Here is a 26,974-nt window from a genome sequence, read left to right on the forward strand (position 1 = left end):
TGCGTGGCGCGCACGCGCAGTGCGGGGGCGCTGTTCCCGCGGTTCCGCGCCCCTCACGGAGCTGCCCTCCCCCTGCGGGGCCATGGCGGGGCCGCGGGTGGCGGCCCTGGAAGGTGCTGCGGGCCGCGGGCTCTGCCTTCCCCATCAGCGCCGCCACTGGTGGCTGGTGTTGGGTTGTGTGTCACGCCCCGCTGTCCTCCTGTCTTACAGCGCTGGTGCGGGAGCTGCTGAGGGAAGAGACGCCGTCTCGCATTGCCGCCCTCACCGAGGAGCTGTTCCAGGCGGCGGAGAGCATCTCTGAGGAGGATGGGAAGGTGGCGGAGGGAGAGCCCCCCGCTGCCAGCCCGTCTGGAGAAACGGGGGGTGCTTTACACCCCACAGCCCTGGCCCAGGTTGGTGCTGCAGCTTCCCACCCTTTGCGGTGAAGCTAAACCTGTAGCACTACTGAAATGTAAAGAAAAGAATTAATTTCTTCATCGTACACCCCAATAGCGTGAAAGTCCAAAATAAAGTGGGAAATGTTATTTTTAAAGGTGTATGCGAAATGATGCTCCTGAATGTAAAAGTGTGTGTGTCATTGACCCTGCACTCATTAAGCCCCACCTGGATACTGTGTCTAGGTCTGGGGCCACCAACATCAGAAGGATGTGCTGGAGGAACCCATGAAGGTTGAAAGGTTGAAAGGCTGGAGCACCTCTCCTGGGAAAGACAAACTGAGTCCAGCCAGAAAAGAAGGCTCTGGGGACACCTTACAGCACCTTCAGTGCTTAAAGGAATTCCAAGAGAGCTGGAGAAGGACTTCAGACAAGGGCTTGAAGTGACAGGAAAAGGGGAAATGGCTTTACATTGAAAGAATATTGATTAAGATTAGATATTAGTAAGATACTGTAAGGGTGGGGAGGCCTTGACACAGGTTTTCCAGAGAAGCTGTGGCTGCCCCATCCATGGAGGTGTCCAAGGCCAGGCTGGACAGGGCTTGGGGCACCCTGGGCTAGTGAAAGGTGTCCCTGCCCATGGCAGGGGGTTGGAACTGGGTGTTCTTCAAGGTCGCTTCCAACCCAAGCCATTCTATGATAATAATGGGAAAGTTACTGGTTACTGATGATGTTAAGGTATTTATTATTTCAGATTACTAGTAGTATCTAGTTGTAATGTCTAGTAAAAATGCAAGCAGAGAGCACTGATGCATTAAGATTTTGGTACTGGATCAGAGGAGAGGCCCTTCTCACCCTGTCTGTGAATTTCCATAATGACAACAGATTACCCCACGGAGAAGAAAACAAGCAAGCCTGTACTTTTCACTGTTTGGTAAACGATATTCCAGTACACAATAATATATTGGAGATACTCATTTTCAGTCCTTGTTTATCAGATGGTTGTTTATAAAGTTTGTTTTTTCCTTCTGTTTATTTCTCCTAGAGGAGTACTTAGAAAGTAATAAACATCTACTTTAAAAGTCCTTTTTTCAAAGGGAAATCTGAAATTAGGAAAAAAGACCAGCTAAGATACTGTCCAACTTCTTCCTCCAAATTTATGTTTTCAAGAGACATTTAATAAGTAGCAATTATCAGCTAAGGAACACTGATTTTGGAAGTCCTAAATTTGCAACAAGGAACAAGATAGTGTTGTAACAGAAAGCATCATTAGTATAGCATGTAAAGAAATACAAGAGCATAAAAGTGGTATCCTTCAGTTCTTCCTGAATCAGTTGGGCTAAATTATTTTTGAAGAAAGGAGGAATCATTAATTTGTAGTCTGCCACTTCAATGAGAGGTACTATGAACTCCCTCCTAGATAGGTGAGAGTGTATTTGTAGGCAAGATCTGTCATGAAAAGTAGAATGAAGTGATGGAAAATGCAGCCCCTCAGGGTAAGTTGCTAAAGCAGCTTATTGCCTTTATGTAGTGCTGTATCTTTTTAACAAGAGTACATAGTCAGTAGCCTTTGTTCTTTGTTTGCTAATATCAGAAGTTTTCTAGTATAAGTATTTAAAGTAATTAAGCTAGAGCTCTTTTTGATGTGCAAAAGAGGTGAAGCCTTACTGCAGATGGTTCTCAAATGTGATAAGATTCTTAGAGTTCTTTTCCAACCCCTTCAGATTTTAGGTGAAGAAATGCTCCATGGTCCATTCATGCCTGTTTTCAGGTCACTGTCCAACATGTCCCTGTGGGATCCTGTGACAGTTTTATGGAAAACTCACACCTTTGACTCCAGGGTAAAAGGGAGTTGTATAAACATGTGGAGAGGCCATTCCTGTGAAACACATTAAAGAGGCTTCTTTTTATCGTAGTAAATTTCAGTGAGATCCACATCCAGGACAAAATTTAATGGAGTGGAATTCTCCTCTTCAGGTTGAAGAGAGTGCAGTCAGCTTGTGGAACTGGACTGTGACCAAACACATGGGTGCTGTTATCAATGATGAGCAAAGAGCCAAACGTATGTATGTTCTGTACCTTCCTAAACGTGTTCTGTACCTTCCTAAATGTGTTTTGTGTGCTGTAGCATGGAAATTAAGCTCTGCCTCTCTGCTGACAGGCACATAAGTAATGCTATAGATTTGTTTGAGTCTTTGCAGACATGGGCTAGAAAGAGAAAAATGTACCATTGGGCTTGTATAAACAGTTTAAGAAGAAGCATCCTGATGTAATACTTTTCTTCTTGTAAAACAGAATCAATGTAGACATTCTTATCACTCCCCTTTCCATGCCAGGGCACCAGTAAAAGGTGATGTGACCAAAGGAAGCTATAATCTGCCTTCTGATACTGTGGTTCAAATCTAAAAATGTATAGAAATAACATAGATGTAAATTTTAGACTGTTGGTCACTTAATTTATATCAAGTAAGATTGTTTTCTTTAATGTAACTATCTCATCCATGTTTACATACAAAAGCATTCTAAGTCCTCTTTTCACTGATCTGCTTTAGCCAGGTGCACAGCTGGTTGTTTCTCTCAGGCCAGGAGCAGCCCTGGGGGAAAGCAGAAGTGAGCTTTTGGTATTTTCTTTCAGCATCTTCTTTCTGCGGTTCTGTGGGATTGCAGTGTCAGGCTTGCATTCTTGTCTCGAGGGATTATAGTCAAAATTCTGTATAATCTGCATCATATAAATTATACCAGGTAAAGGGAAAAGGGTAAGTTGACACAAAGTAGAGTATGATGTTCTCAGATCACAGCTGAAGGGCCAGGGAGAGGCTGTTTTACGTACATTAAGTAGCGTCTTTTCCATCCCTGATGTCTAAGGAAGGCCTGAAATTATTTTTGCTTTTTACTTTGAAACTGTAAAGATTATTAAACTTCATTTCCTTGTTTTGCTGAAGGCTATTTTGAGGCTTTCAAGACGTGTTACTGTAAGCACCTGCAATGTAATTAAGTCTGTGAATACCATGTATTTAACTTGAACTTTCTCTAAATTGTTTAATAGGTATTTTAATGAGAATATTTTTTTTTCTTACTGCCTGAAAAGCAATTTTAAACATCTTGGCTAAAATTTGGATTGCTTTGACTCCTGAAGCTTTCAGATTTTTCTGTCTTGTGATTTGAAATGCCAAATAGTCTTCCAGTTATGGCAGGGCTTGACTTTCTGTTAAAAAAAAAAAAAAAAAAAAAAAAAAAAAAAAGAGAAGTAGAGAAAAGGAAACTTTTGAATGTGTGCCCTTTTTTCCTGCAGTGCGGTTTGTTGCTTGCAGACTGATTTGCCTTTGTGAAGGCAGCGATCTTCCGGAGGGAACTATTCGAAGACAGATTCTGGTAAGGCTAATTGTTGGTGAGTAATGAAATACGGTTGATCCCCCAGGGAAGTCTTCAAATCTTACTATATTTGCTTTGGAAAGGGAGTGAAGTATATGTCTAGTTCTGGAAGGATAGCTGGTGTTTTGGCAGGCGTATTGCTGACTCTGTCTTCTCATCACTTAAGGAAAGATAAGATTGATGATCCCATTTTTTCCCTTTTACTAAAACAAAGTACATGCTGAAGTGAGACCTATATCTTATAGGGATACCTTGCTGAGCCATTGGAGTTAGGAATGTCTGGATAGTGTGGTTGGCATCACGTCTTCTCATAGGGTAAAATATGTTATGAGCAGGACATTAATTTATTTCAGTGTCTTATAATGTTGTCTAGTAGGCCACCATGAGTCTTATGCTGCATCTGAGTGTTCAGGGCTTCATTCAGAAGTGAGAGTTGCAGGTCAGAAATTGCAGAGCTGAAATACCCTTGTCCTGTGTTAGATATGTGTGACAATGAAATGAGATCTTACGATGCCTTTCTTGAAAGTGACTACATGTTCACAAATGACTTGCCATTTCCTCCTTCAGATGTCTATGAAAACTGGGAAAGGATGGATAGATATTGGTAAAGCTGGTCTTGCAGATGGATTTCTAGAGAATGCCGTGAATGTAAGTTCTTTCTCCGTTTTGATTTCCTACATACACACCTATTTGTAAGTTCCATGGGTGATGCCTGCACTTTGTTTTCCAGAGTATAGAAAAGTTGTATGCAAAGTTACGGAGTGGGAGCGAGGGTGAAGCAGATATTCAAGTGCACAGAGCTGATGTGGAGAAGAGCCTTTTCAAAGTACTGTCTTACCAAGCTGAATCAGTATGTGTTCTCAGTTTTCCTTATAAGTCACGAGAGGCAAAGAGGGAAACTCTGACCCAGTTATTAGATACCCAAATGCTTGGCACTGAGGACTTGCTGAGGGATAGATTTCCCTCACTTAGATGTAAGATAGCAGATCTCATGTTTGCATTCAGTGTTGCAATCATTTAATGATTTTTAATTTCCCTCATTTATCGAAGTCATTCTTGCAATGGTGCTGATATCTTCTAGTTCAGATTTGTTGCTTTATGATTTGGCTATCATGGCTGTTTATAACATAAACGGCTGCCTGTATGAATCATAAATGGGTCAGTTCCAACAGTGTCCTGTGCTTGCCTGGACAAGGCAAAACAACTGTAATTTAAAGTATGTAATTTAGAAATTCTAAATTTTGAGAGGAATTTTTTTTCTTGACTGAAGTGTCTGAGAACTCTATCAGTTGTCCAGAATATAGCAAACACAAGAACAAATACAAAGAAAATAGTTTCCTGCATTTGTTGATCACACACTGATCTCAGTATCTAGAAGGAAAATGCTATCTCCAGGATTCTCAGAAGCTACCCTAAACAGGACAAAGCAATGGCCTGTATTTTTAACTTGATCATGGAGGTAAAAGGAGAGGTGGTATAAATTTTGCTGAGCTGTTGTATCATCTTAACATCTGAATGATCTTGTTCCATTTTTCTGCACACTACATAAGCACTGCAGTGATTTTCTGGATCTCTTGATTGTCGGGTAATATGGAGAAATAGACAGAATTATTACAGCACTGTAGGGACAGATACCTAATCCCAAACCTAGCTTTACTGCATGTGAAAAACCCAAGTCCTATTTTAAAGAATGAGGTTTTTCATTGAATTTTAAAGACCAGTTGCACACTAACAGTTGGTTGGCATGCTCTGCTGCTTTCTCAGGCAGTTGCTCAAGGGGATTTTCAGAAAGCGGTGATGTGCGTGCAGCGCTGCAAAGATATGTTGATGAAATTGCCAAAAGAAGTAAGTGAAATATTCCCTTCTTTATCATTCCAAACTTTGAGAACCTATTTTCCTCTCCATATGTAAAGGGATGACATATACCATATACAATTTTGAAAAGTGCTCCAAACTGAAGATCTCTTCTGTGGTTGGTTGCCTCTTTGTGATTTTGTAGCTAAAATTTTTGCATGGAAACAGCAGAGTTTTTTTCAAAATGCATTTTTTATTGCTTCTCTTTGATTAAAATTTGAAATAGAATGATAAACTCTTCCTAAATAATGAGAAGGCAAATCAGCAAGCAAGGCAAAACGATTTCTAAATTGAATATAACACCTACTCTCTACAGAACCAGCTACATTTTACATCTTGATCTTATATATTGCATCTTGTACCCATGTGAACATTTGCTGGGCACAGATGGGACAAGGGAAGAGCTGAGTTACAAAGTTTTTGATCTGCAAGTCTATCACTACCATCAGTACTAATCTTCATCTTCATGAAATTGTGGAGCTATGGAGGCTTCCCATTGCACTAAACTGTAGTTCTTGTCTCACAGAGAAAACAAACTCTCATATGCAGAATAGTTTTTTTTTTGCAAAGATAAAAGTCTATTATTGTTATATCAGAATAAACTTCCTGACATTTATTTTCATTTGCTTACATGTTCCAAATATTTAGGAAACATTTTGTTCCTGTCTCTCTGGTAGAGATAATAAAATTCAAAGGGGCAGATGCAAATTTTAAAGAAAAATATGGGAATTATGTTTGGAGTTTGTGTTTTTAGCTAATTAAACTCAAACTGATTTTACATTGCTTTTTGTCATCTGCAGCTTTGTTGAAGTGCATCCAAGTGACTAAGTTGCAGGGATCTAGCTTTGATTTGAATAATAAAAGTAGAACTTCCTACTGTTGAAAATGTTCACTGGGATCTTTGCATTCCTCTTCCTCATTTAATTCTAAATTAATTTCATTCTTTCCACTTGAACTTCTTCATTAAGCAATAATAAACTTCTTGAGATGAAAGCGCTTCAGAAACCAGAGCACTGATGCAGACAAGGAAAAGGTTTCTGATTTACTTCTGATTTAAAGAGTGGTATTTAAAAATTAGGAAAATGGAAAGAGCTAGTGATTGCTGAGTGAATCCAGAACTTTTGGACAGCTGGGTAGCTCCTAAACTTTTCCAGGCTCCCATTGTACTGGAGAGTCCCTGGAGAGTATCAGACAGAGATTATTGTGTTGTGTGATACCAAATATCAGCTGGAGAGGATTGTGGTTGATAGTCTATGAACCAATGCTCAGTACAGGAAGGTTTCCTGTAAAGAAAACATTCACAAGTGAACCAGTGAAAAATAAGGTTTCACATCTGAGAGTGATCTCTTTTGGGTTTGTGCATATATGTAGTCTGTGCTTTTTCCTCTGGATTGCAAAAAAAAAAAAAAAAAAAAAAAAGCAAGATGTTGTGCTACCCTTCTCATATTTGCCTGAGAATTTGAAATCTACGGTCTCTTGCAAAAAGCATCATTTATATTTGTGAAAAAAAAAGATACTGCAGAGGCAAAATGGATGTAAATATTGGCAGCCTGCTAGCATATAAAATGACTTTTTTGTCTCTTCTTTGGATGACATATGACAGCTGCAAATCATTTCAAAGGAAAGGCAAGTTGTTATGAACAGATGTTGTCAGAGCTGACTGATAAAGCCCTGAATAACCAAGTATTCAAAAGCAGTTTTCTTCTAAAGCTTGTAATCCTTTTTTGACCCCAAAAAGAAACACTGGGAAGAAACCTACCATGAAACGCGGAGAGTCCTCTTCACTTAATTATGTACAACTTTTTTGTTATTAAAAAAAAAAAAGTTATAATATTACAGTTTTTCCTCTCAAATATTACTTTTTATTGTTTAATTTACATAGTTCTAATGCTTTCAAGGTGGTTTATTGAGGAAGTCTGTGTCCCTCATGTGTTTCAAAAATCCTGCTGTTTTGTGTGCTGGACTGGTTAATGATATTTCACTTTCCCACGCAATTAATGATTCCATTTTAGTCATCTTCAGTATCCCCTTGCAAAAGGCCAGAAGAGATAACAGTGATATATCTTGAAAGTAAATTGTATTTTAAAGAACCTGAGGCTGGAGTGCTCTAGATCTAATGATGTTTTACAAGAACATTATAGAAGCAGAAGTCTTTTATTGCAGACTTGTTACCTATCAATCCTCTGTTACAATTTTGGAGTGGAAACCTATGAATGGAAGAGGTATGAACAGAGCTCCTTCTGGCTCAGGTAATGTGCAAAAATCAAATAAACAAACCCCTGCTTTTAAGATGTAAAAATGTGTGTGAAGGAGAGGGGGGAACAAGGAAAATTAGAGGCCTCATTAAAAATATGAGAATAAAAGATTTTAGCTGAACCAAATTATCTGAGCAGATACTTTGTTATGGTTGTACACTATTGCATAAAATCTATGTCTGTTTTCCCAAATGGATTTTCATGCTATTAGAATGAAAGTCATCTTCCAATGATTCTTGCCAATTTTCTCCCTAGTACTTTCTCCAAACAGATTAGCTTTCTGAGAGTCCTTGACTGATAAAAGGCACAAACATCAAGGTGAAAAAGGAATGGGTAGAGATGGTCTGGGTAGGATCCAAGTAACTATTGTGGTATTACTAAGGGTGAGGAAATATAGGCTATCAGGAAGAATATCCTCATGCTATGGTCACAGCCTCAGTGCAGAAAATTTGTGGTTATATCTTCTTGTTCTTTTAAATAGTTAGAAGAAAATGAAGGGCTACAGATCAAATTCAAAATCATTATGGTCATAAACGTTATCAAAGGGAATTTGTAGGAATGCTCAGAATTAGTTACAGCTGATGCTTTGGAGACTATTTTATATTTTATTCTTGTGGAAAATTAAATACCGACTCCTGATGACAAAATTTGAGGAGGAAATAAAGCTTTGCAAAGTGCAAATAATAATCTGGAGAAAGAGTGTGGCTCCATCTAGTGGGTTAAGATTTCCCTGGTCTGAGAATAGATTAGATTAGAAAACAAGAGCCCAGTTACTGTTTTTCTTTCTAACAGTTCTTCATTCACAGCATTTGTAATCAAATCTGGTTTTGTGGAATTATCACTGTGTTTTCTCCTGGCTGGTCCTTTGTTCTGCCATTTACCTTTTAGAAGAGGAATGGAGAATCATGAGTTACAGGTTCTATCTTTGCTATTGATGTGCTGTGGTCTGGAGACCTGTCATGTACAGGTTCTGTGTATTACCATATTATATGTCAGGTGAGAATGAAAACACTTGCTTCTTCAAAATCACTGGTTAAAATTGATAAAACCTACAGAAATGTTCAAATAGAAGATGTTACAGAATGTGCTGCAGCAGGTTGAAGAAAGTGATTGAGTACAATTTTTAATTTAAGAGTAGAAAAAACCCAATTTTTTCTGTTCTCTAGTAAAAGTTACTTCTGAGATTAGTTTGTGTGATTTGTGTGGTTTTTAACTTCTTAGGAAGTGGGAAAGGATAGGAATTTTGCACATATCAGAAAACTGGCTGAATTTATTCTGTTATCCTGTTTAATTTTAACTTTCATTTATCATTGATAGCCAGAGTTATGACATTGGGAAGATGGACATGAAATATTCTGTTGGCAAAGAAATGCAGGTAAGAAATTGAGACATTTCTATTTACAGCTAGGAGGATTTTAACTGACTCCAGTGAATTATCTGTGCAAACCTGCCCAGTGATGTTTTGGTATCCTTTTTAGTAGTTTGCTATGAAGTTTGGCAGAGTTTCAAGTTCGGTTGTTACGAGCATCAGCCACTGATGAGTGCCCTTAAATCACGCTTGATTCTACTATTTCACAGGAATCAAAATGTAGAAAGTAAGGGCCTGAAAGGTTCTCTCTTCCATTCCTCTTCTCTTTCAATGCATCAGTTGACACAGTTGAGCTGTGTCATTTGTGATAGATGTTTCCCTGTCTCATTCAGAAGTCAATTAATTCTTTTACTTCTGACTGCGGATATGAAGATTTTAATCTCTTCCTCTTTATTTAAATAGTTTATGTATTTGAAGTCCATCATCATTTAGGTCTTTGTCCTGCTGTTTTGTTTGTTTGTTTTCCTCCGTGAAGTGGGTACCTCCTGTTATTTCAATGCTTTCTTTAATTCTTTTTTTTTTCAAGTTATCTGATTTGCCTTGCAACGCTTTTGTTTTTCTCTGAATTCTAGTTGATTTGTGTCTTGTGTGTACTGCATTGCTTCAAGACTGGATATGTTTCAGAAATGAAAAATCATTTTATATGTCTGATAGAAGGCAGGAATTCTTTGACTCAAAGAGCTTTTATTTTTCATGACCTTAGAATTTAATTCTTTTGTGTTTGTATTTATATTTTTATTTTTGTATTTATTTTTTTGTTTCCAGGCTAAAGTGCTGCGACTGTTAGCCACGACCTATTTTGAGTGGGATTGCAGTCTGTACCTGGACAAGGCATTGAAAGCCATCAGTTTGGCAAATCAGGTAGTAATTTTTGCTCTATTTTAAGATTGCAATCGATTAAACTCAAGCATTTATTGATATGATAATATAGACCACATTAATCACTGGTATATTATCCTTGACAACAGATTGAGGTGTGTTTGCTTTATGTTTCCATGCTCCTATGGATGTTTTGATGTTCCCACCTTTTTTTTTTTTATTTTGTAGAGAGATATTTACTTGCATGGAAATAGAAGTAGAACTGTTCTCCTGCCTCCTATGTGTTAATAGTAAGGTCCTTTGATGATGGTGTGCCTAAAATTTCTCAGACGTGTGAGTTGATACAGGCAGGCAGCTGGGACAACCACAAACCCACAGCTAAAGCACAAAGAGTAAAATTATTTCCGTTACCTCATTATCTGGGGGATCCCCAAAGCCACACCCAGGCAGAGGCACGCAAACAGACCTGAAAAATGAGGTGTATGAACATACCAGCCACCCTGGAGGAAGTTCATATATCTCAGCCATTACACTGAGGTCTCTTCATCCTTTATGAATTCTGTTTCCCATAGGGACTTGAATTAATTTTGTGCTTCTATCTATTCAGGTCAGTGTGGAATAAATGAAATCTGAAAAATTCCTGTTTGTCTTTGGTTGATCATTTAAAAATTATAAATTTTCGTTTTGTACAAAACAACTTTTAAGTATGAGATTTTGTTTTAAATGGAAGCTGAAATTTAGTTTCTGCATGCTGCCTGAATTTACAGACAGATCATAATGCAAATGCTCATGAGATCAGGATAAAAGGCAGTGTATTTTAGTCATGCAAATAATGTGCTACTACAGTATCTAAGCCTTTTGTCCTCTTCTATTGTTCACTTTTGCAAAGCTTTTTGAGGCAGAAAGAGTTCTTATCATAATTTTTGATAATGTACATTTTGATGCTTTGTGAGGGTATGGAAAACCAGAAGAAAATGTTGATTCTAGAATTTGAGATATGTACTGTTTTAGTGAGATATTTAGTATACAGTCCTCATTATTTCCAGTTGCTCCCACTGTTGTTGCCCCCTGAATTTCTTCTTTTTAAAAACTTCTTTGAACCTGTTCATATTAATTCTAGATTAATCCAGCCAATTCACACATAGAAAAGCAGGAAATGTTTCTATCATTCAGTAATGTTCAGCTTCTGTTTAAAAGTGTCAAAAATGGGCCACAGCAAAATAAGAATTTTACCTCTATTACTTTTGTTATCCTTGTGGTCTTTTGGCAGTGTAGGAAAAATTATAAAGATGCACATTGCATTTAGGGAGAAATTATTGCCTAAGTTGCCTACCACTTGCTTCAATCATTAAAATGGAACTGAAGATTACAGTGGGGAGTATGTGATTCCTTAATACTTGTCTGTATTATGAATGTGCTGTACTCTCACAGGATCTCTGTTCTACAAAGAGCTGTCCAAGTAATGTATTGTTTTTCATTGTGCAGGAAAATTTGCACCCAGCAGGGTTTTTTTTGAAAGTTAAAATTCTTCTAAAAAGTGGAGCATCAGATGAAGATATCAACTCAGGTATCACAGCTCTCCCTAGGTTTCATAGTGAGATCATATTAACCCATATCCAAGGAGACTGCCTGTGTCATGCATAGAAAAAGAATCCTTTGTTTTTGGCAGAATCTGCATTCGCCAAATGTCCTTCTGGTTTTGAAGTGTGAGAGACAGTACTCAGTGTTCACAGAGGAGGTATCCAGATGCTAATTTCAATAGCCTTGCTGCAAATAGGGAAGGGGAAGATTCTGAAGGCTGTTAGAATGAAGAGAGTGAAAAGATAGCAACTTAAAGCTATATTCACCTTATATACAGTTTATTTTGACATATGCATAAGGTTATGCAGAAGGGTAAAGGTGCATCAACTTAATTAGTCAGCACACAAGAAAGACTATTCTCTAGGTGGGATTTTGCACATTTTGACCAAGAGACATGATGTGCTGATCAGTGTGCTGTTATAAACCTGTATAACAAGAGTTTATTTAAGTCGAATAAACTCTTTTCTCCTTATTCCTCACATTTATCATTTGAACAGAACTGATTCTGCAATGAAATGAGAGGGTAAGGAAGTTTTTGGAGAGGTTTTAATATAGAAAAGATAATTAATGTGCCAGAGAAATTTACTTTCATAAATAATGAGATTATAAGGAAGAGAGGCTTTGTATTCCTCATGGTTGGAAGGCATCGAAAGTGTAATGAATAATCTCAGAAATGTAGGATGTGATGAGGAATTTCTTTCAGAGAGCTGAGGGGTTTGAATGCTGTCAGACTAGCAGAAATGGTAACTCCAAATTGCTCCTGGGAAAATTCAGCCAGATTTCAAGCAGCCAGTTATTTAAAACTTACAGTTTCAAATAAACATACAGTAGCTGACTTGTGTTCTTTGGTTTGAATTGTGAAATCATAGAGTTGCCTATCAAAACACACTTGGCTGTTATTTAGTAACACCTAGCCTCCAGTCAGTTTTTCAAGCAAGTTTGTTAATGAGTGGATGTCTCTTTTCTTGTATGGCTGGCAGAAAAGTGTTGTGTCCATGTACTGCAACTTTTCTGTCTTTTGAGTGAAGATTCTTGTTAAATTTTAGGCATTTCACTAAAATCTTGTGTTGTGTACTTTCAACAGCTGCCTTCAAATGCTTCTTTTGACAACTGTTACAGTCATGTCCTTACATATTCCTTCTCTGATCTCACCCAAGCTACAAATGTATCTATTTTGTTGTTAAGCATTCAGCACAGAGTAACAATTTTAAAACTTTATCTGAGTGGTGTAAAACTGATACCTGGTTATCAGCACCAGTGAGTCCAACAGCTCATGCTAAGGACATTATGAAGTAGTTCCCATTGCAATATGATACCACACACAGCCTGAGCACTAACCTCAGTGCTGGGTTGTTCTTGCTGGATAAAGATGAGACATTTTGATAGAAGGCAGATTGAGGCAAAAAAAAAAAAAAGTTCTACTAAAGTTTGTGCTGTTCCTATTTAAGGAGACAGAGGACTAGAATTCCAGGGCTATCAATCTGTCACCTTTCTGTAGTAATGCAGTGAAAGGAAAGTCAAAACAAAATAGACATTATTCTTCCATTTGTTGTAGATCTGTTACAGGGTTGCTGGGGTGGTTTTTTTTTCAGTTTTGTTTCTGTCTTTCAAAGGAGCTGTAAGAGGTAAGTGGTAAATTGAGCAATTAAATGTCTAAGTTGATTATATAATCTCAAGTGCTTTGTGTTCTGTCTAGCTCTTGCAGAATTCACGCACTTTGAGATGTCTTTAGACTTCTGTTTGAATACTGCCAAGCTGCTGCTGGAGCATGGAAGGTATGAAAGCATCTCTAAGTGGGGTAAACACCATGTGTGGAGTTTTTGGGTGTTTCTTTATAAGCAAAGAACATCTATTATATTTATTTCAGATAAAAGCTCATGGAGGTAAGGTAAAAGGTTTTGAGAGGGAGCCTGTCTTCTATAGCAAGGAGATACTGATTATGGCAGCAACAGAACACAGTGTGAAATAAGTGTAGTGGCAATTTGCAGTGCTGTAGACCTACTTTGGAATGATTAAGATTCTTTATGTAGGTTTTATATGTGTCTGGAATCATCAGACTGACATCTGTCTTCTAACCAACCATCAGAATGACTTCAAAGCCCTAGAATCATTCTTGGGAAAAACAGCAGAAGGCTAGCAAGTTACTGCAAAATAAATTGAGGCATAAAATTTTACCTTGTTATGTGCTCCATCATGATTATATATGTATATGCTTGTATCTTGATGCAAATGTGAAGAACTAACTCTTATGAATACAGTGGAAGAGTGGTAAGAGGAAGCTGCCGTTGAATAGATGAACTGTAACAAATTCATACCTTGATTCATTCTGTCAATGTGATTGAATGACAAACATGCTGCATGGTGTGAATATGTTAATCTCTAGTATGGAAAATTAACAGCTCTTCTGGTGCAGCCTCTTAAAAATGCGTCTCTGTGAATAGGGAATCAGTTGGTTTTGATTTTCTGAAATCTGTTCCTGAACGATTTGAATCTTCACCTGACCTTGGAAAAATTACCCTGCTCCACATTGAGTTCCTGTTGCAGAATAAGAGGGAGCTGCTCGCTAAGCAAAAGATTGAAGAAGTTATTATAGGTCTGTATCCATCTTTTACTGCTGTTTACTGAAAGCTGGATGTAGTTGGCTAAGGTTTTGCATTCTAATTTTCACTTTTTTTGCTTGTTCTCGTTTTTCTTTCTCTCTGTCTGTTCTCCATTATGTTTCTTTTACTTGACAGCTCTCAACTTCCATATTGAAAGAGTCAAGATCAAGCTCAGGGTTAGATTCACTTGCTGGAGCAATTCCTCCTCCTTAGTGTAGACTGTGAGACTGATACATGTGGAATCAGAAACATTAACTGGGAGTTCTGTGTAATGTTAGTACTTTGTCCATCCAGCCCAATTTATTTTTGTTTGTCAGTATAAGACAGGTTGCATATCCTTGTTTGGGCAGCTGGATAACAGTTTATTTTTCAGGTCTGGTGCACCTGTAGCAATGTAGTAGTTTTTGGCTGTCAGATCTACTGTAAAACAAATCCTAATTTGTGTTGCATCTAGCCAGGAGCAAGAGCTACATTTACATTGTTCAAGCATGAAAATATTTTTCTCTTACCCACTGGGGTTTTTTGGGGTTTTGCTTAGTTGGTTGGTTGCTTTGGGTTTTTTTTTTCATAAACAGGATATGAAACACTGGCTCCTAGCTGAAACTATTACTGTGTCCTTGTGTTTTGTTGCAAGCTGTAGAATAGTTCTTAGATTCTTCTCAGTGTGCTTCGTGAAGTTCTTGCAAAGTGATGATTTGCAGTATCTTTTCAGGTCATTATACTGGGAAACAGCTGTTGCCTGAAGCCTTGAATCAGCTGCACATCATCTTGTGGGACAGAGCTGCCAAACATTATGAGGTTTGGGACCAAATAGTAGTGTTCTTTATATCAGTGAAAATGATAATCTTTTTCTGACCTCTTTGTTATGTCTATTTTTGGCTAAAGTGCAAACTGTTACTGAGCCTTGTTCCAGCTGGCACTGGTTTTATTTTCATCCATCTGGGTGCTGTTTTCAATTACAAAATCAAGTTTCAGGTAGCCTCATCTTAAGGTTTGTACACAGGAACAGTTAATGCAAGAATTTCTTCTCCAGCTGGTTCCTATATGGCTATAGGGCATGAAGGGATTTGTCCAAGAGTAGTCAAAGAATTGTGAGGCTTCTCAATGATTTTTGAATGGTCTGGGGAATCTGGAGAGGTCCCAGTTGGCTGCAAGCTGGCCAAAGTTATCCAAATTTTCAAGAAGGGCAAGAAGGACAACCCTGGAAACTACAGGCCTGTCAGTCTCACTTCAGTGCCTATAAAATTATGGAGATTGTTCTGGGAGTTATTGAAAACCATCTGAAGGACAATGCAGTCATTGGTCACAGCCAGCACTAGTCCATGAGAGGGAAGTCCTGCTTGTCAAACTTTAGGACAAGCAAACTTTTTAGGACAAGGTCATCTGCCTTGTTGGTCAGCTGAAGCCAGTTGGTGTCATCTCTTTGGATTTCAGTAAAGCTTTGCATACTGTCTCTCACAGTGTCTAGACAAATTAGAGGGCTGGACACTCACCAGCTGTGTGAAATCTAACAAAGGAAAGTGCTGGATTCTGCACCTGGGGCAACCTGGGAGTTGCACTAGAATATACTTGACTTTCTAAATCTTTCATTTGCTATGATCTTTTTTAAGAAAATATTGGGAAGACATAGGCAGTTTAGTCACCCAAATATGGCTGTGTTTGTTTGCGTTGTATTTTGTTTTTATATGTTCTAGGAGAAAAACTATTCTGAAGCCCTTCACTGGTACAATTATTCTGTCAGCTTCTATACACCTGGGCAGATAGATCAGAACTTGGCCAAGCTTCAGAGGAACATGGCTTCTTGTTATTTTCATCTGAAACAAGTTGACAAGGTATATTTAATACATATATAGGCATACTTATGTCTTTATTTGCATTGCTTTTATTTTTGAGGAATCGGCTCATCCTTTTCTGGTCAGCATTTGGTGCTGTCTTCTGGTCTCATCACTTTTGTTTCAATGGCAGGTGTTGCCCTGTCAAACATCTTGACTTAGTCTATAAATATCAACAATGTAACCATTAACTTTTTGTGTATCTTTTTATTTCTTTCCTAGTGCTAATTATGTGCTAATTTCAAGCTGATGTACTGATTTCCTTTAATCTCTTCTGTGAATAGGCTAAGGAGGCAGTTAAACAAGCAGAGAGGTGTGATCCAAACAGCATCTTTACTAAATTCAGTGTCTATAAGATTGCAGTGATGGAGAATGATACTGATAAAGGTACAGCTTGAAAGTTACATGGTCCACTACAAGGAGAAGTGCAAAGTATATTGAAAAATACTCAGCAGCTTTGGACTGTTCATCTTAAGAAAGACACAATAGAGGATAGCTAGAAGAAGGGTCCCTAAAGTAATTGAAAATGCCAGGCTGTAGATTTAACTTTTTACTCAACAATATGTAAGAGGCAGAGTCCATTGCTATGTTTGATTTTGTTTGGAGGGAGCCTCTGGCTAGGGAGGATAATCTTCCCATGGGCAGTTGCATCCCAGGGTAAAAATAATTCTATACTTTTGAGTAAGCATATACAATATGAACCATAAGGGAACCATTATTGCTGCTCTTAACTTCTCTGGACAGATGGAGCCTGAAGTTACCAAAAAATACATGAATTATTGAGATGACTTACAGAATGTTGTATCTCTGTAGCCTCTTCTTTCTTTATAATGAGTTCTGCTGTTTCATATTTTAATGAGGATCTTAGCTCAAGTAATGAAAATTGAGACATACAGTCTATAGTTACTTAGAATGCAGAGTAATGTGCAGAGCTTATTTTCCAATGAGTTCTTTGCCATTTAATTATTCTCTATACAACTTTTATTGACAGCATAATTTGTTCACATAATATAGAGTGGGAAACACAGCACAATGTGAACATAAAAGCAGTGGCACCCTTAGTATAAGCCAAGATGTGGGAGCTTGGAATGATGCCCAGACAATGTATTAGAGAAAGTCTTCTGTCTTTGGTAACAAACAGTTACTTAGCAGAACAAAATTAAGGGTGTGGGATGAGTATCATTTGTTTCCTTAGATTAGTAGCTTGGAAAGCTTTTTGGCACCTCCCTAGGAAGAAAAACATATTTGTGGAGAAGTGCTGGTATGGTCAGGTTTTCTTGTCTTGGCTTTTCATTAAAAAAAAAAATAATTATAGCCTTTCATAAATCATTAAAACAGTAGAACTTTCTACCTTCCAATTGCTTCTGTAAAAATGTTGGTTTTCCCCTCTGTCTCTTTCAGCTATGGAAGCAGTTATTGAAATAGGGAAGCTAGCAGAAAAGCCATCAGAACATGAAGACAAGCTGAGAGTGGATAAAAATACAGGCAGCAACCTCTTGAGTTTAGCTGCCCAAATTGCTTTAGAGGTAGAGCAGATAATGTTGTCTTTGCTTTATTGATATAAGTAGGACAACCTCTTTAACCTGGCCTAGTTTTAATACTTTTCTGTATTTAATGGATTTCTTAGTATTTCATGCTTCCACAACAAAGGTGTTTCTCAAATGTGTTGTGTAATGCAAAGTAGAAATTATTTCCATATAGAAAGAAGTGGTATCTTTTAAAATTTTGACACAAAAATAAAGAATTCTGAGTTATAAATGTTGGCATCTGGGTATTACATTGTGTATTTCTGTAAAATTCTCTTTAGCAAAATATTATGTCTTCTTCTGCCTCTGGGATTTGATCTTTGATGTGAGAGGGAGAGGCTGTGTATAAAATACACATAAATCCATGATGAAAGTCCTTTGTCCCTCCTGTTTGCCTCTTGGTCGGTGACCTGAGCACTGTCTGAGCTGGCTGATTGCATTTCAGGCTATCAGGGCTTTGTTCCCAGCCCTGTGAGGCATGAAAGCTTTACCAACCTGTACTAGTCCTGCTCTTGCCACAGGCTCTTTGTGCAGGGAATCATATGATCTCTCCTTAGAGCTTTCTCTGCACTCTCAGGCAATTTTGTGCATAGTCCATTGTTCATTTTCCTGCTACTGGACTGCACAGACTTGGAATATGTAGTTGCTTTGGGGTTTGTTTTTGTTTGGGTTTTTGTTGTTGTTTTGGTTTGGGCTTTTTTGTGGTAACTGAGGCAGTGCAGTATATACAAAACATGTTTCAATTCTTTTCAGAATGACCAACAAATTGTGGCTATCAAAGCTTTGGAGTATTTGTCTGAACATTTACAAGACTGCCGACAATTATTTACAGCCTTAAAGTAAGAATTCAATATATTTACAAGAAGAAGTATAAGGAAGAAAAGTGGGATCTTTTCAGGAAAATTAGGGCAAACTATACCATTGAAAAAAAAATGTTGTTTCTTCATTGATTGTTTTTCTCATATTTAGATGTTTGGTCCGTCTGATGTTGTCAAAAGTCATGGCAGAAAATACAGAAAAAAGGTGGGTCTGTTTGAAAAACCATTTTCTTATGGTGGATAAATTGTGTAATACTTTCTTTCTGGGCTTTTTTTCTTGCAGAATAATCAAGAGATTATTTTTGAGGCTAGTAAAAGTCCACCCAGATGACTTCTAGCTTAACCTAATGACATCATACAGGAATGTACTTTCAACTTGTATAAACTTTTCTTTAAATATTTGCTCTTTGCCTTCTTTTATTAATGCATATGCCTGTCAGGTATTTTTAATGGAGGTTGTGAGCTAAGCTCTGTAACTTTGACACTAGTGGAATATTTTTCCCAAGTTCTGAGTGGATCTATCCATAACTGGGAAAATATATTCCAACATAAATACTATGTTCTGTTGAAAAAAAATTAACCAATTTTCTAGAACTAGATTTTTTCTCCATTCTAGAGATGAAGATATCAACTCAATACTGACGTACTTGAACTTGGGTATGGTTTTGTTTTATTCACATTTTCTGGAGTTCTTCCATATGTGGACATTTTATGATATGATTGATCCATACCAATGAAATATTTAGACTCCTTGTTTCAATCCAGGCTTTCAACTTTCCAGTGAAATCAATGAAAACTAAAACTGGAGATTCAATAGTATTATGAAGTTGGATCTCAGTGCCCCAGGTTTTTGCTATCAAAAACTTGCAGTACTGCTGCAAATAGAAGACATTTAGGAGCAGAATTAAATCAATAAAAAGTTCCTAGAAGAAAGGCCTCAAACTTGTAATTAAATTTAAACCTCCTCCTTGTGGAATTAAGTAAAACTACTCTGTATTAGACTTCAGTGCCAGTAAACTTAGAAGAGCAGTACTTGGCATCTTCTCTAAAATGCTGTTTGAGGCACCTTTTGCTGTTTTTTCTAGGGCTTTCTGAAGAATATTAGATTTAAGTTGTGAGAGTAAGTCTTCATCAGGAATTACATGGGCGTTTTGGAAACCTGTTTTGTAGTGCAGGGATTAGACTTGGAAATGTTTTTATTCTGTTCCAAAAGTGGCGCTTCTGTATTGAATTATATGTTTTCTGCAGCTCACAAGAAACTTGCTGAGTCTTTCACAGAAGAAAAATTTACAGGGGATATGAGGATCCTTGAAGCTCACTGGTTTAGAAAAGTTGGTAGGTTGCTCTCTCAAAATCTAAACTAAATCTCCTCTGTCTTTATTGGTCCTTTAAAACAGCAGTTTTAAAGTGAACTACAGACTGTGAAATCCAAACAGCAAGTATTATCACAGATAAAGTGGTTTCTAGTGGGAAATGCAGCTCCCATGGGGCTGCCCTAAGCTTTTATGCATAGTGTTGTCTCTGGATCCTTATTTTGTAGTCTTTGTTACACTGTTTTGGTAAAATTTGCTATCTACAAATAAAAATATAAGCTTAGGTTAACGAGTTGAACCAATTTTTCAGGTTCTTGCTTCAGAGTATACAGTTGCAATCAGTTTCAGAAGAGCTGGTTTGCACACATCCTCACAACATAACCTGCCACAATAAAGGGATGCAAGGGAGGGGGTGCAGCAGCTGAGGTTGAATACAGTGACATGAGCATGAGTGGAATCATGACCTCTCAAAGGCAGCATTCTCACTCACAGGATAAACAATTCAGAGACTACAAAAACATGTCCTATGGAATAAATTAATGTGAAAGTTGCTGTAGAATATAAACATTTAATTGGGTCAAGCTCTCATACATAAATAATTTGATTGCCTTTAGATGCTCATCCATTTATTACTCAGAATTGTGTGTTTAATTGACATATACTTGACCTTGCTGGGGTAAAATGAGGAATGGTTCAAGATGTGGGTTTTTTTTTCCTATTTCTTTTTTATTTGACTTGAGAATACTGTTCAACACTTCCACTCATGTGCTAGCTGTGTTAACTAATATAGAAAAATGCTTTTCCTAGTTCATGCTTTTGTTAGCAGGGTGTGTGCTAGAATGTGCTCTTGGTTGTGGTGAAATTATCAAGGCAAAATTCAAAAGTATGAATTATCTATTCTAACAAATCACTAGTAACAGTATTTCTTGCTGTTGATGACATATTGGTTCAGAAATAGAAATTGTAGGACATGAATTGCATATTGCTAGAGATTAAATGGGCATACATATAACAGTGCAGATTTTTTTATTCTGCTCTCTATTTTAATGTCTTTGTTAGCTTGGAACTTAGCTGTGCAGTTCAAGGACAGCCCTGAAAAGATGAGGGATTTTTTTGTACTGTCTTTCAAGGTATTTACTCTTTCTAATAGTGTTTCTAATTGAGGAATATTTTCATCTGTCTAGTTCTTCTAGAAGTCACATCCATTGTTTGGGTATCTCTATGGAGACATTTTTATGCTCTGAAGATGGAGCATTTTTGTCACAAGGAGATTGACTTGTAATATAAAATATGTGCACTATTGTCATACTTTACATTCTGTTTCTTAAGAATGTAATGAACTTAGGACTTCAATGAGAAGTTTCTAAAATAAATGGATTCTGATATTTGTAAACTGTGTCATTATTACAAACATGTTAAGTACTTGAGTCTTAATCTCTATGCAGGACTTCTACCAATACTGTCAGTTTTGTATGTGCTTGAGAGAGGGGACTCCAACTCTGCTTTACACTTTATATTTAAATAATCCTCTTGTGTAATTGTACAAGTAAAATTACAATATGAATGTATACTACTTATGACTGATTCCTGCAACTCATAGAGGAGGGTCAGCAATCATCTGTTCACAAGAAAATTGCTTTATATGGGTAAAATTCTCATTACCTTTTCCTATTTTTGGTGTCAGTTGTCCCAGTTTTGTCCCTCAGACAAAGCTGTTCTAATTGCTCAGAAGACATGCCTGTTAATGGCAGCTGCAATTGATCTGGAAATGGGGAGACAAGTTACACCTTCAGAACAGGTAGGGCAAAGCCTGTTAACTATTTCTGAATATACCAGTGTAGCATTTTTTTCTTTCGATTTTGAAGTCCTAATTTTTTCATTCAGAATGGGATATTGAGAGTGCAAGCAAGGGAATATTTCATAGTCACTTAGAATTGATGCACCTTTCCAGACAATTGTAAATGTTGGATTTCTGTAAATTAGCTCAGTGTGTTTGAATGGGTTTGTATCAATAAAGGGTCATGGTAGTATCTTCTGAGAGGAATTTCAATCTACAAGATACATATTGTAAGGAGTCTGCTGCTAACTGTGGGTTAGTTAGAAAGACAGTTACTGCTGTTGCTAAAAGTATCACTGTGGTTGTGATAAAACTCACTTTTTTTTTTGTTTGTTTTTATGCATATATCTATTTATGGGAGGCTGGAAGAGGGCATTGTGCTTACTGTGGTAAGAAGATTAAGAAAAACACAGAGGTTGTGAAGGAAGTCTGCTATAGAGTGATTGTAGAAAATTCTGTGGAGGGCCCAGCAATTTGTGTTGTGGCATTTAGTGGTTTGTCAGTCTCAATAGCACTATTTAGTGCTTGGGAGCTAAAACAATTACGTGCCTTAGGAACATGGATGGTTCTTTCTGTGCCAGTGAAACATTCAGTGTGAAGTAGCTTTGTCTGAGATGTGGAGGTCTTTGAAAAAGTGAAAAAAACTCCAAGAACCCAGTAACTTGTGTAGGTAATTTACTAACTAGGCTGGTTATTAATTTATTTTGTAGTTAATTCTGACATAATTATTCATTTTGCTTTTAAAACTATGACAAAAATAACTTATTTAATTTTGTAAAATAGACGGAGCTATTTAGTCAGGCCCTTCAACATCTTCAGACATGCAAGGAGATATGGAAGGTGCTGAAATTAACAGGTAAGCTACAAAGTGTGTGTTTTCAGCACATGTAACTCTTAGTCATAATATTAATGAAAAATACAGAGCATGTGGAATTGCTGTCTCAGATGGAGGTTATTGAAGTAGATAACATTATGATAAAAGCTGAAGTATTAAGTTGCTGTTAGCCTAGCAGATGCAGGGTTCACTTTTTTGGTAGGATATTGGTTTAAAATTTCCATTAGATGTTCCTTGAATGGCAAATTCCACTTGCTCCACTGATAAGGCTGAGTACCTTGATGGGTGCCTGCTGGAAGCAAAAATTATCTTATAGTACAGTCTGTAGCTTTGAGAAAATTCATCATTCTGTACAGGCAATCCTGTCTCTTTTGTAGGAGATTTTGCTAAAGACCCAACAGACACATTGTTGTTGCTTTATGAATTTGAAGCAAGATCCAAACTGAATGATCCAACGCTTCAGAATTTTATGGAGTCAGTTTGGGAGCAACCACAAATAGAGATCAAGACACTTGAAATCATTGCAGGTAAGGACTTTTACAGATCTTTAAGTTACAAAAAAAAAAAAAAAAAAAAAAAAAAAGGCTTTCTTTCTCTTTCCTGTTCTTTTGAGGTGATCATGTATTGTATAACATATGGGTCTAACCCATATGTATTTTGTCCTGAAGCAAAGATGCTTAGGATCTCAGCAACATTAGGAGAGCTGTGTTTTGTAATGACAGATGACATTGATGATGAACCAGAAAGTTGTGATATCTTTCCATTTCTAGACCCTGAGACACTCATATAGATTTAGAACCTGGAAAGTGTTTTTCAGACTTTTACATGCTCCAAACTAGAAAAGGCCAGAGAATGACCCTCACTGATTCATGCCCCAGTACAGAAGTTTTGGGTTGTGGACTTTAGATAGATACTTTAAATATATTTAAGCTACCAAAATAACATTAAGTTTCAACTTAAAGTTTTTATAGTCAATTTGTAAATAGCACTTCTCTACACTCTGCCATACTTTCATCACAAAGTCCTAGCAATGAAAACATGCTTGAGAATTTGGAGCAGGATCCAAGAAAGATGAGGAGCATTTAGAACTACCATGGCAAGTCTTTGGAAGATGTCCTGTAGGATTGCATCAACACCTTCTGTTCTCCTAGCCCTGGGGGAGTACACTCCAATGCCTGGAGACACAATTCTGAAATCCTATTCCTATAAGGTTTCCATCTGGATTTTTGTGTTCTAGGAGACAAACAAAACTCTTCAGATAGTGCCTCCCACCAGAACTTTTTTGTATTACTGCACTGGAGATAAACAGCAGTGAGTTATGAAACTTTCTGTGCTTCTCCCTCATTGTCCTCCTTGATGATGTTCTTAGTAAGAAAGAGGGAGAGAAGCACCAGCTTGTGACCCGCCCATTCAGCAGATCTCTTTTCAGTTGTTTTTCTCAAGGGATCTGGCAACATACTGTAGTTTATTTTAGTGACCTATGAGATTGAAGTCTGATTTCAGTAATTCATCTTTTATTCTTCTTTATTTTCTTTTACTTTGAAGCATTAGCAATGGAATCTCCAGCTCGGTATCCTGTACTGTGTAAGAAAGCTCTCAAGAGTGCACTAAACCTTCACAGAAAGCAGGCTGTCATTGATGCTGAGAAATTTAGGTTAGTGTTATCACATAGCTTTGCCATGAGCCTGTGACTGGAAATGCTGACAGAGAATAAAGCCTGCAATTTGAAAAAACGTGGATTTTATTCTATATCCAATAGATAAATCCAATATATTTGATTATCCAATATAATGTCCAATTTATATCCAAGGTTTCACTTCTTTCTGGCCAACCAATGTACCTCTAAAGGATGACTGCCTAATAGATGTTTTAACTGCATTTTGTTTATATGGCATTTTTCCTGGCACAGTCCTGTTTCCAATAAATTAATCTACTGAGGAAGTAAAATGAAAATTGGATCCAGAAGAGGTCTCTGGTTGTTTCTTGTGAGGAAGCTGTTCATTTCAAATGTTACTCTGCAGTAGTGAGCTGGGTATTTCAGACAAAGAAGAGAAATTGAGAGTTGGAAAGAAAGCTATGAGTTGTAAGGTAGTGATGCCACATAGTACATATGTGATTTATTTAGCATATTTATGTGTTACTTATCCTTTCCAAGTTCCTTACAGTAAGCACTTGGCGAAGGCAACTGTTGATATTGCCTTTCTCACTTCACACTGAAAAAGACAGAGCTGTTTTCAGAACCCTGTATTTGTTACTGGTTTTCTGAGGATGCTGCCTACATAGCTTTGTTGGTGAGGTTAGAAAAGGTACTTTTTTCTTGCTGTCATGTGTAGCACCCTAGGAAGTACTGTGATTTTCCTTCTGTGTTACTGTAGAGACCAGCAATGAAAATAAGTAAGTACTAATTGCTCTGGACTCTGTTTTTTCATAGTTTGTGTGAATAAGATCTGATAGTATGAAAATGCATGTTTCTGCTACAAGAATATAAGTGTAGTAAGCACCAAGGTAGAACATGTCTGACAATCATCATAGAGAAACAACTCAGTGTGCTCCTGATACTAAAAACTGTTTGTGCACATGGTATTAAATGTTTCTTCTTTTGCTCTCTTTCAATCCTCAGCAAATGTTTACACAGTTTGATTAACATTTCTCTGCCGACTGGATTGACAGACTTGGATACCTGTGTGCTGCAGGAGGTGTGGGACTACTTTGAAGATGCTCTGAGTGTAATCAGCAGCACAGTAAGTTGAACAGGAAAAAAGAGATTGGGAGATGATCCTGAGCAGGTTTAAAAAAAGTTCGCATTAGACTGAGAATCATTAGGAAAATGAACATTACATAGTGTTATATCTAGAGCTGCTAAGATTTCTTCAGTAAAAGATACACTGAAATTACCTAAAGAAAAAAAAGTCTTTTGGATATTTAGGACTGCATTAAAAATTTCCTTGCATTTTGTAAGGGATTTTTCTCCCTTTGCTTGGGAGGGAAAAACCCAACTGTTTTCTTATTCTAAAATTAAACTCTTGTCAGTTTTGAAGTGAAGATTCTATTTTCTGATGAGGTGCTGCTGCTTGTTTGCTCCCTCAGGATGCTTACCCAGAGATGGAGATCCTTTGGTTGATGACAAGAGCCTGGAATACAGGAATATTTCAGTATACTGTTGGTAAATACAAGGAAGCTGAGCAGTGGTGTGGATTGGGAATGCGTTTCCTCAATCACTTAGGATCTCTGAAGAAAAGCTATGAAGGCCATGTAAGTGTACACAGGGGGATTTGAGGATATGGGATTGGATGTTTGGCCTGGATTTGAGATGTGGATTTGGGTGAAGAAACCACTGCTGATGATCTTTAGAGTTTCAGGAGAATCATGGTACCTAAATATTTTGGGGGAGTCTGGTGCTAAAAGATTTTTCCAAAGTGAGGCCAAAAAAGTTTTGATAGACAATAGGGAGAATAACATAGCATTCCTTTACAGGAAGGATGATGTAAATGGGTGACTGGAAACAAACTTCTGACTGCTTGTGCCATGGGAGAACCTTGTACCTTTGCCTGCCATAACTAAAGTCAAGTTGTTGTACCAGTTTACTTAAATCAGCTGTTACACTAATACTTTCAAGCTTGGTTTCTACTATAATCTAATGTCTTATAAACAGGGTATAAGACAGTATGAAGAAAATCTCTAGAGCTCATCTTCTCAGGTGCAGCTTAGTCACTTCCTATGGAGGAGAAATTTCCAGTCTTGCACCTTTGTAGGTGACATTTTGCAATGACACTTTTTCTTACTCTGTCACAAGTAAGCTTTCTACAGCTTTTGGCTGCTGCTCCTGTCTAGATTGCAACTGGCTAGTGTCACCATTCATTCTCTTGTGTACAAGCTGAGCAATCAAGGGATTGGCTGTAACTCTTACACCATTTTAAATGCATCAGTTTAGACAATAAGAGCTGACAATAAGAAGTCTTTCCCACCCTCAACATCAACTCCCCATGTCTGTGATTTGGTGAAAAGGTTTTTGTACTGATACAAGACTCAGATATAAGCTATGCTTTATGACACTAAATAAAGCCACTTTTGTTAGGTTGCATTGATCTTTGTTTTTTTGAAAACCATTGTATTTAAACCTGTGCCAAAAATCTTTACATCAGTTTGAAATTTTAGGTTTAGAAGCTGGTGGTAGTTCTCACCTATTCCCTTGGTTCTGTTCTTGTCACTTAGTTGAATGATAAATTTTTATCCATCCTTGTTGACAACTGTGGTGCTCATGTTCTCCAGATGGTTGGCCTTTATAGTGAGGTTCTGGACAAGCTGGACAGAGCAAAAGGATTTATTCCAAATGAAGAATAATGACAGCCACAACTACAAAAAAGGGAAGGCAGTGTCTCTTGGAAGTGTTCTGCTGAATGAGAGGCTGTTGGTTCTGTGAAGGCACAGGGCCATGGGAACAGTGGAAAAGAAACCAGGATCTCCTTGTTGGCAAAGAAGTTATGTACTTTTTAGGAAGTGTTTATTCAATAAATGTAATTGTTTTCCTCTAGGGAATAATTTTCATTCTCTGGAGCTATTTAACAGTTAGAAATAAATATTTAACTTTT

The 26,974-nt window shown here is 37.5% G+C and overlaps 1 protein-coding gene across 1 annotated transcript; it reads left to right on the forward strand.

Annotated features, from left to right (window-relative positions):
• Positions 1-26,974, forward strand: TEX11 (testis expressed 11). Its single transcript, XM_056491110.1, has 29 exons — positions 1-113; positions 211-392; positions 2,352-2,436; positions 3,667-3,746; positions 4,314-4,394; positions 4,477-4,596; positions 5,511-5,591; positions 7,764-7,849; positions 9,173-9,230; positions 9,990-10,085; positions 11,529-11,610; positions 13,321-13,399; positions 14,066-14,217; positions 14,937-15,022; positions 15,919-16,056; positions 16,341-16,443; positions 17,458-17,582; positions 18,336-18,421; positions 18,552-18,605; positions 19,017-19,057; positions 19,649-19,735; positions 20,773-20,843; positions 21,398-21,511; positions 22,334-22,406; positions 22,763-22,912; positions 23,931-24,039; positions 25,006-25,126; positions 25,473-25,637; positions 26,655-26,974. Exons 1-29 carry the CDS (start codon positions 83-85, stop codon positions 26,724-26,726), a joined length of 2,808 nt encoding a protein of 935 aa, XP_056347085.1. The 5' UTR covers positions 1-82; the 3' UTR covers positions 26,727-26,974.

This window comes from Oenanthe melanoleuca, chromosome 4A (genome assembly GCF_029582105.1).
Source record: "Oenanthe melanoleuca isolate GR-GAL-2019-014 chromosome 4A, OMel1.0, whole genome shotgun sequence".
Taxonomy (NCBI): Eukaryota; Metazoa; Chordata; class Aves; order Passeriformes; family Muscicapidae; genus Oenanthe; species Oenanthe melanoleuca.

What these genes read in the sequence shown, in the direction of transcription:
- TEX11 (XM_056491110.1), top strand. Translation starts at nt 83, where the DNA reads ATGGCGGGGCCGCGGGTGGCGGCCCTGGAAG. An exon ending in CTGCTGCTGGAGCATGGAAG is followed by an intron (nt 13,400 to 14,065) that starts GTATGAAAGCAT and finishes CTCTGTGAATAG; the next exon opens with GGAATCAGTTGGTTTTGATT. An exon ending in GATTGAAGAAGTTATTATAG is followed by an intron (nt 14,218 to 14,936) that starts GTCTGTATCCAT and finishes GTATCTTTTCAG; the next exon opens with GTCATTATACTGGGAAACAG.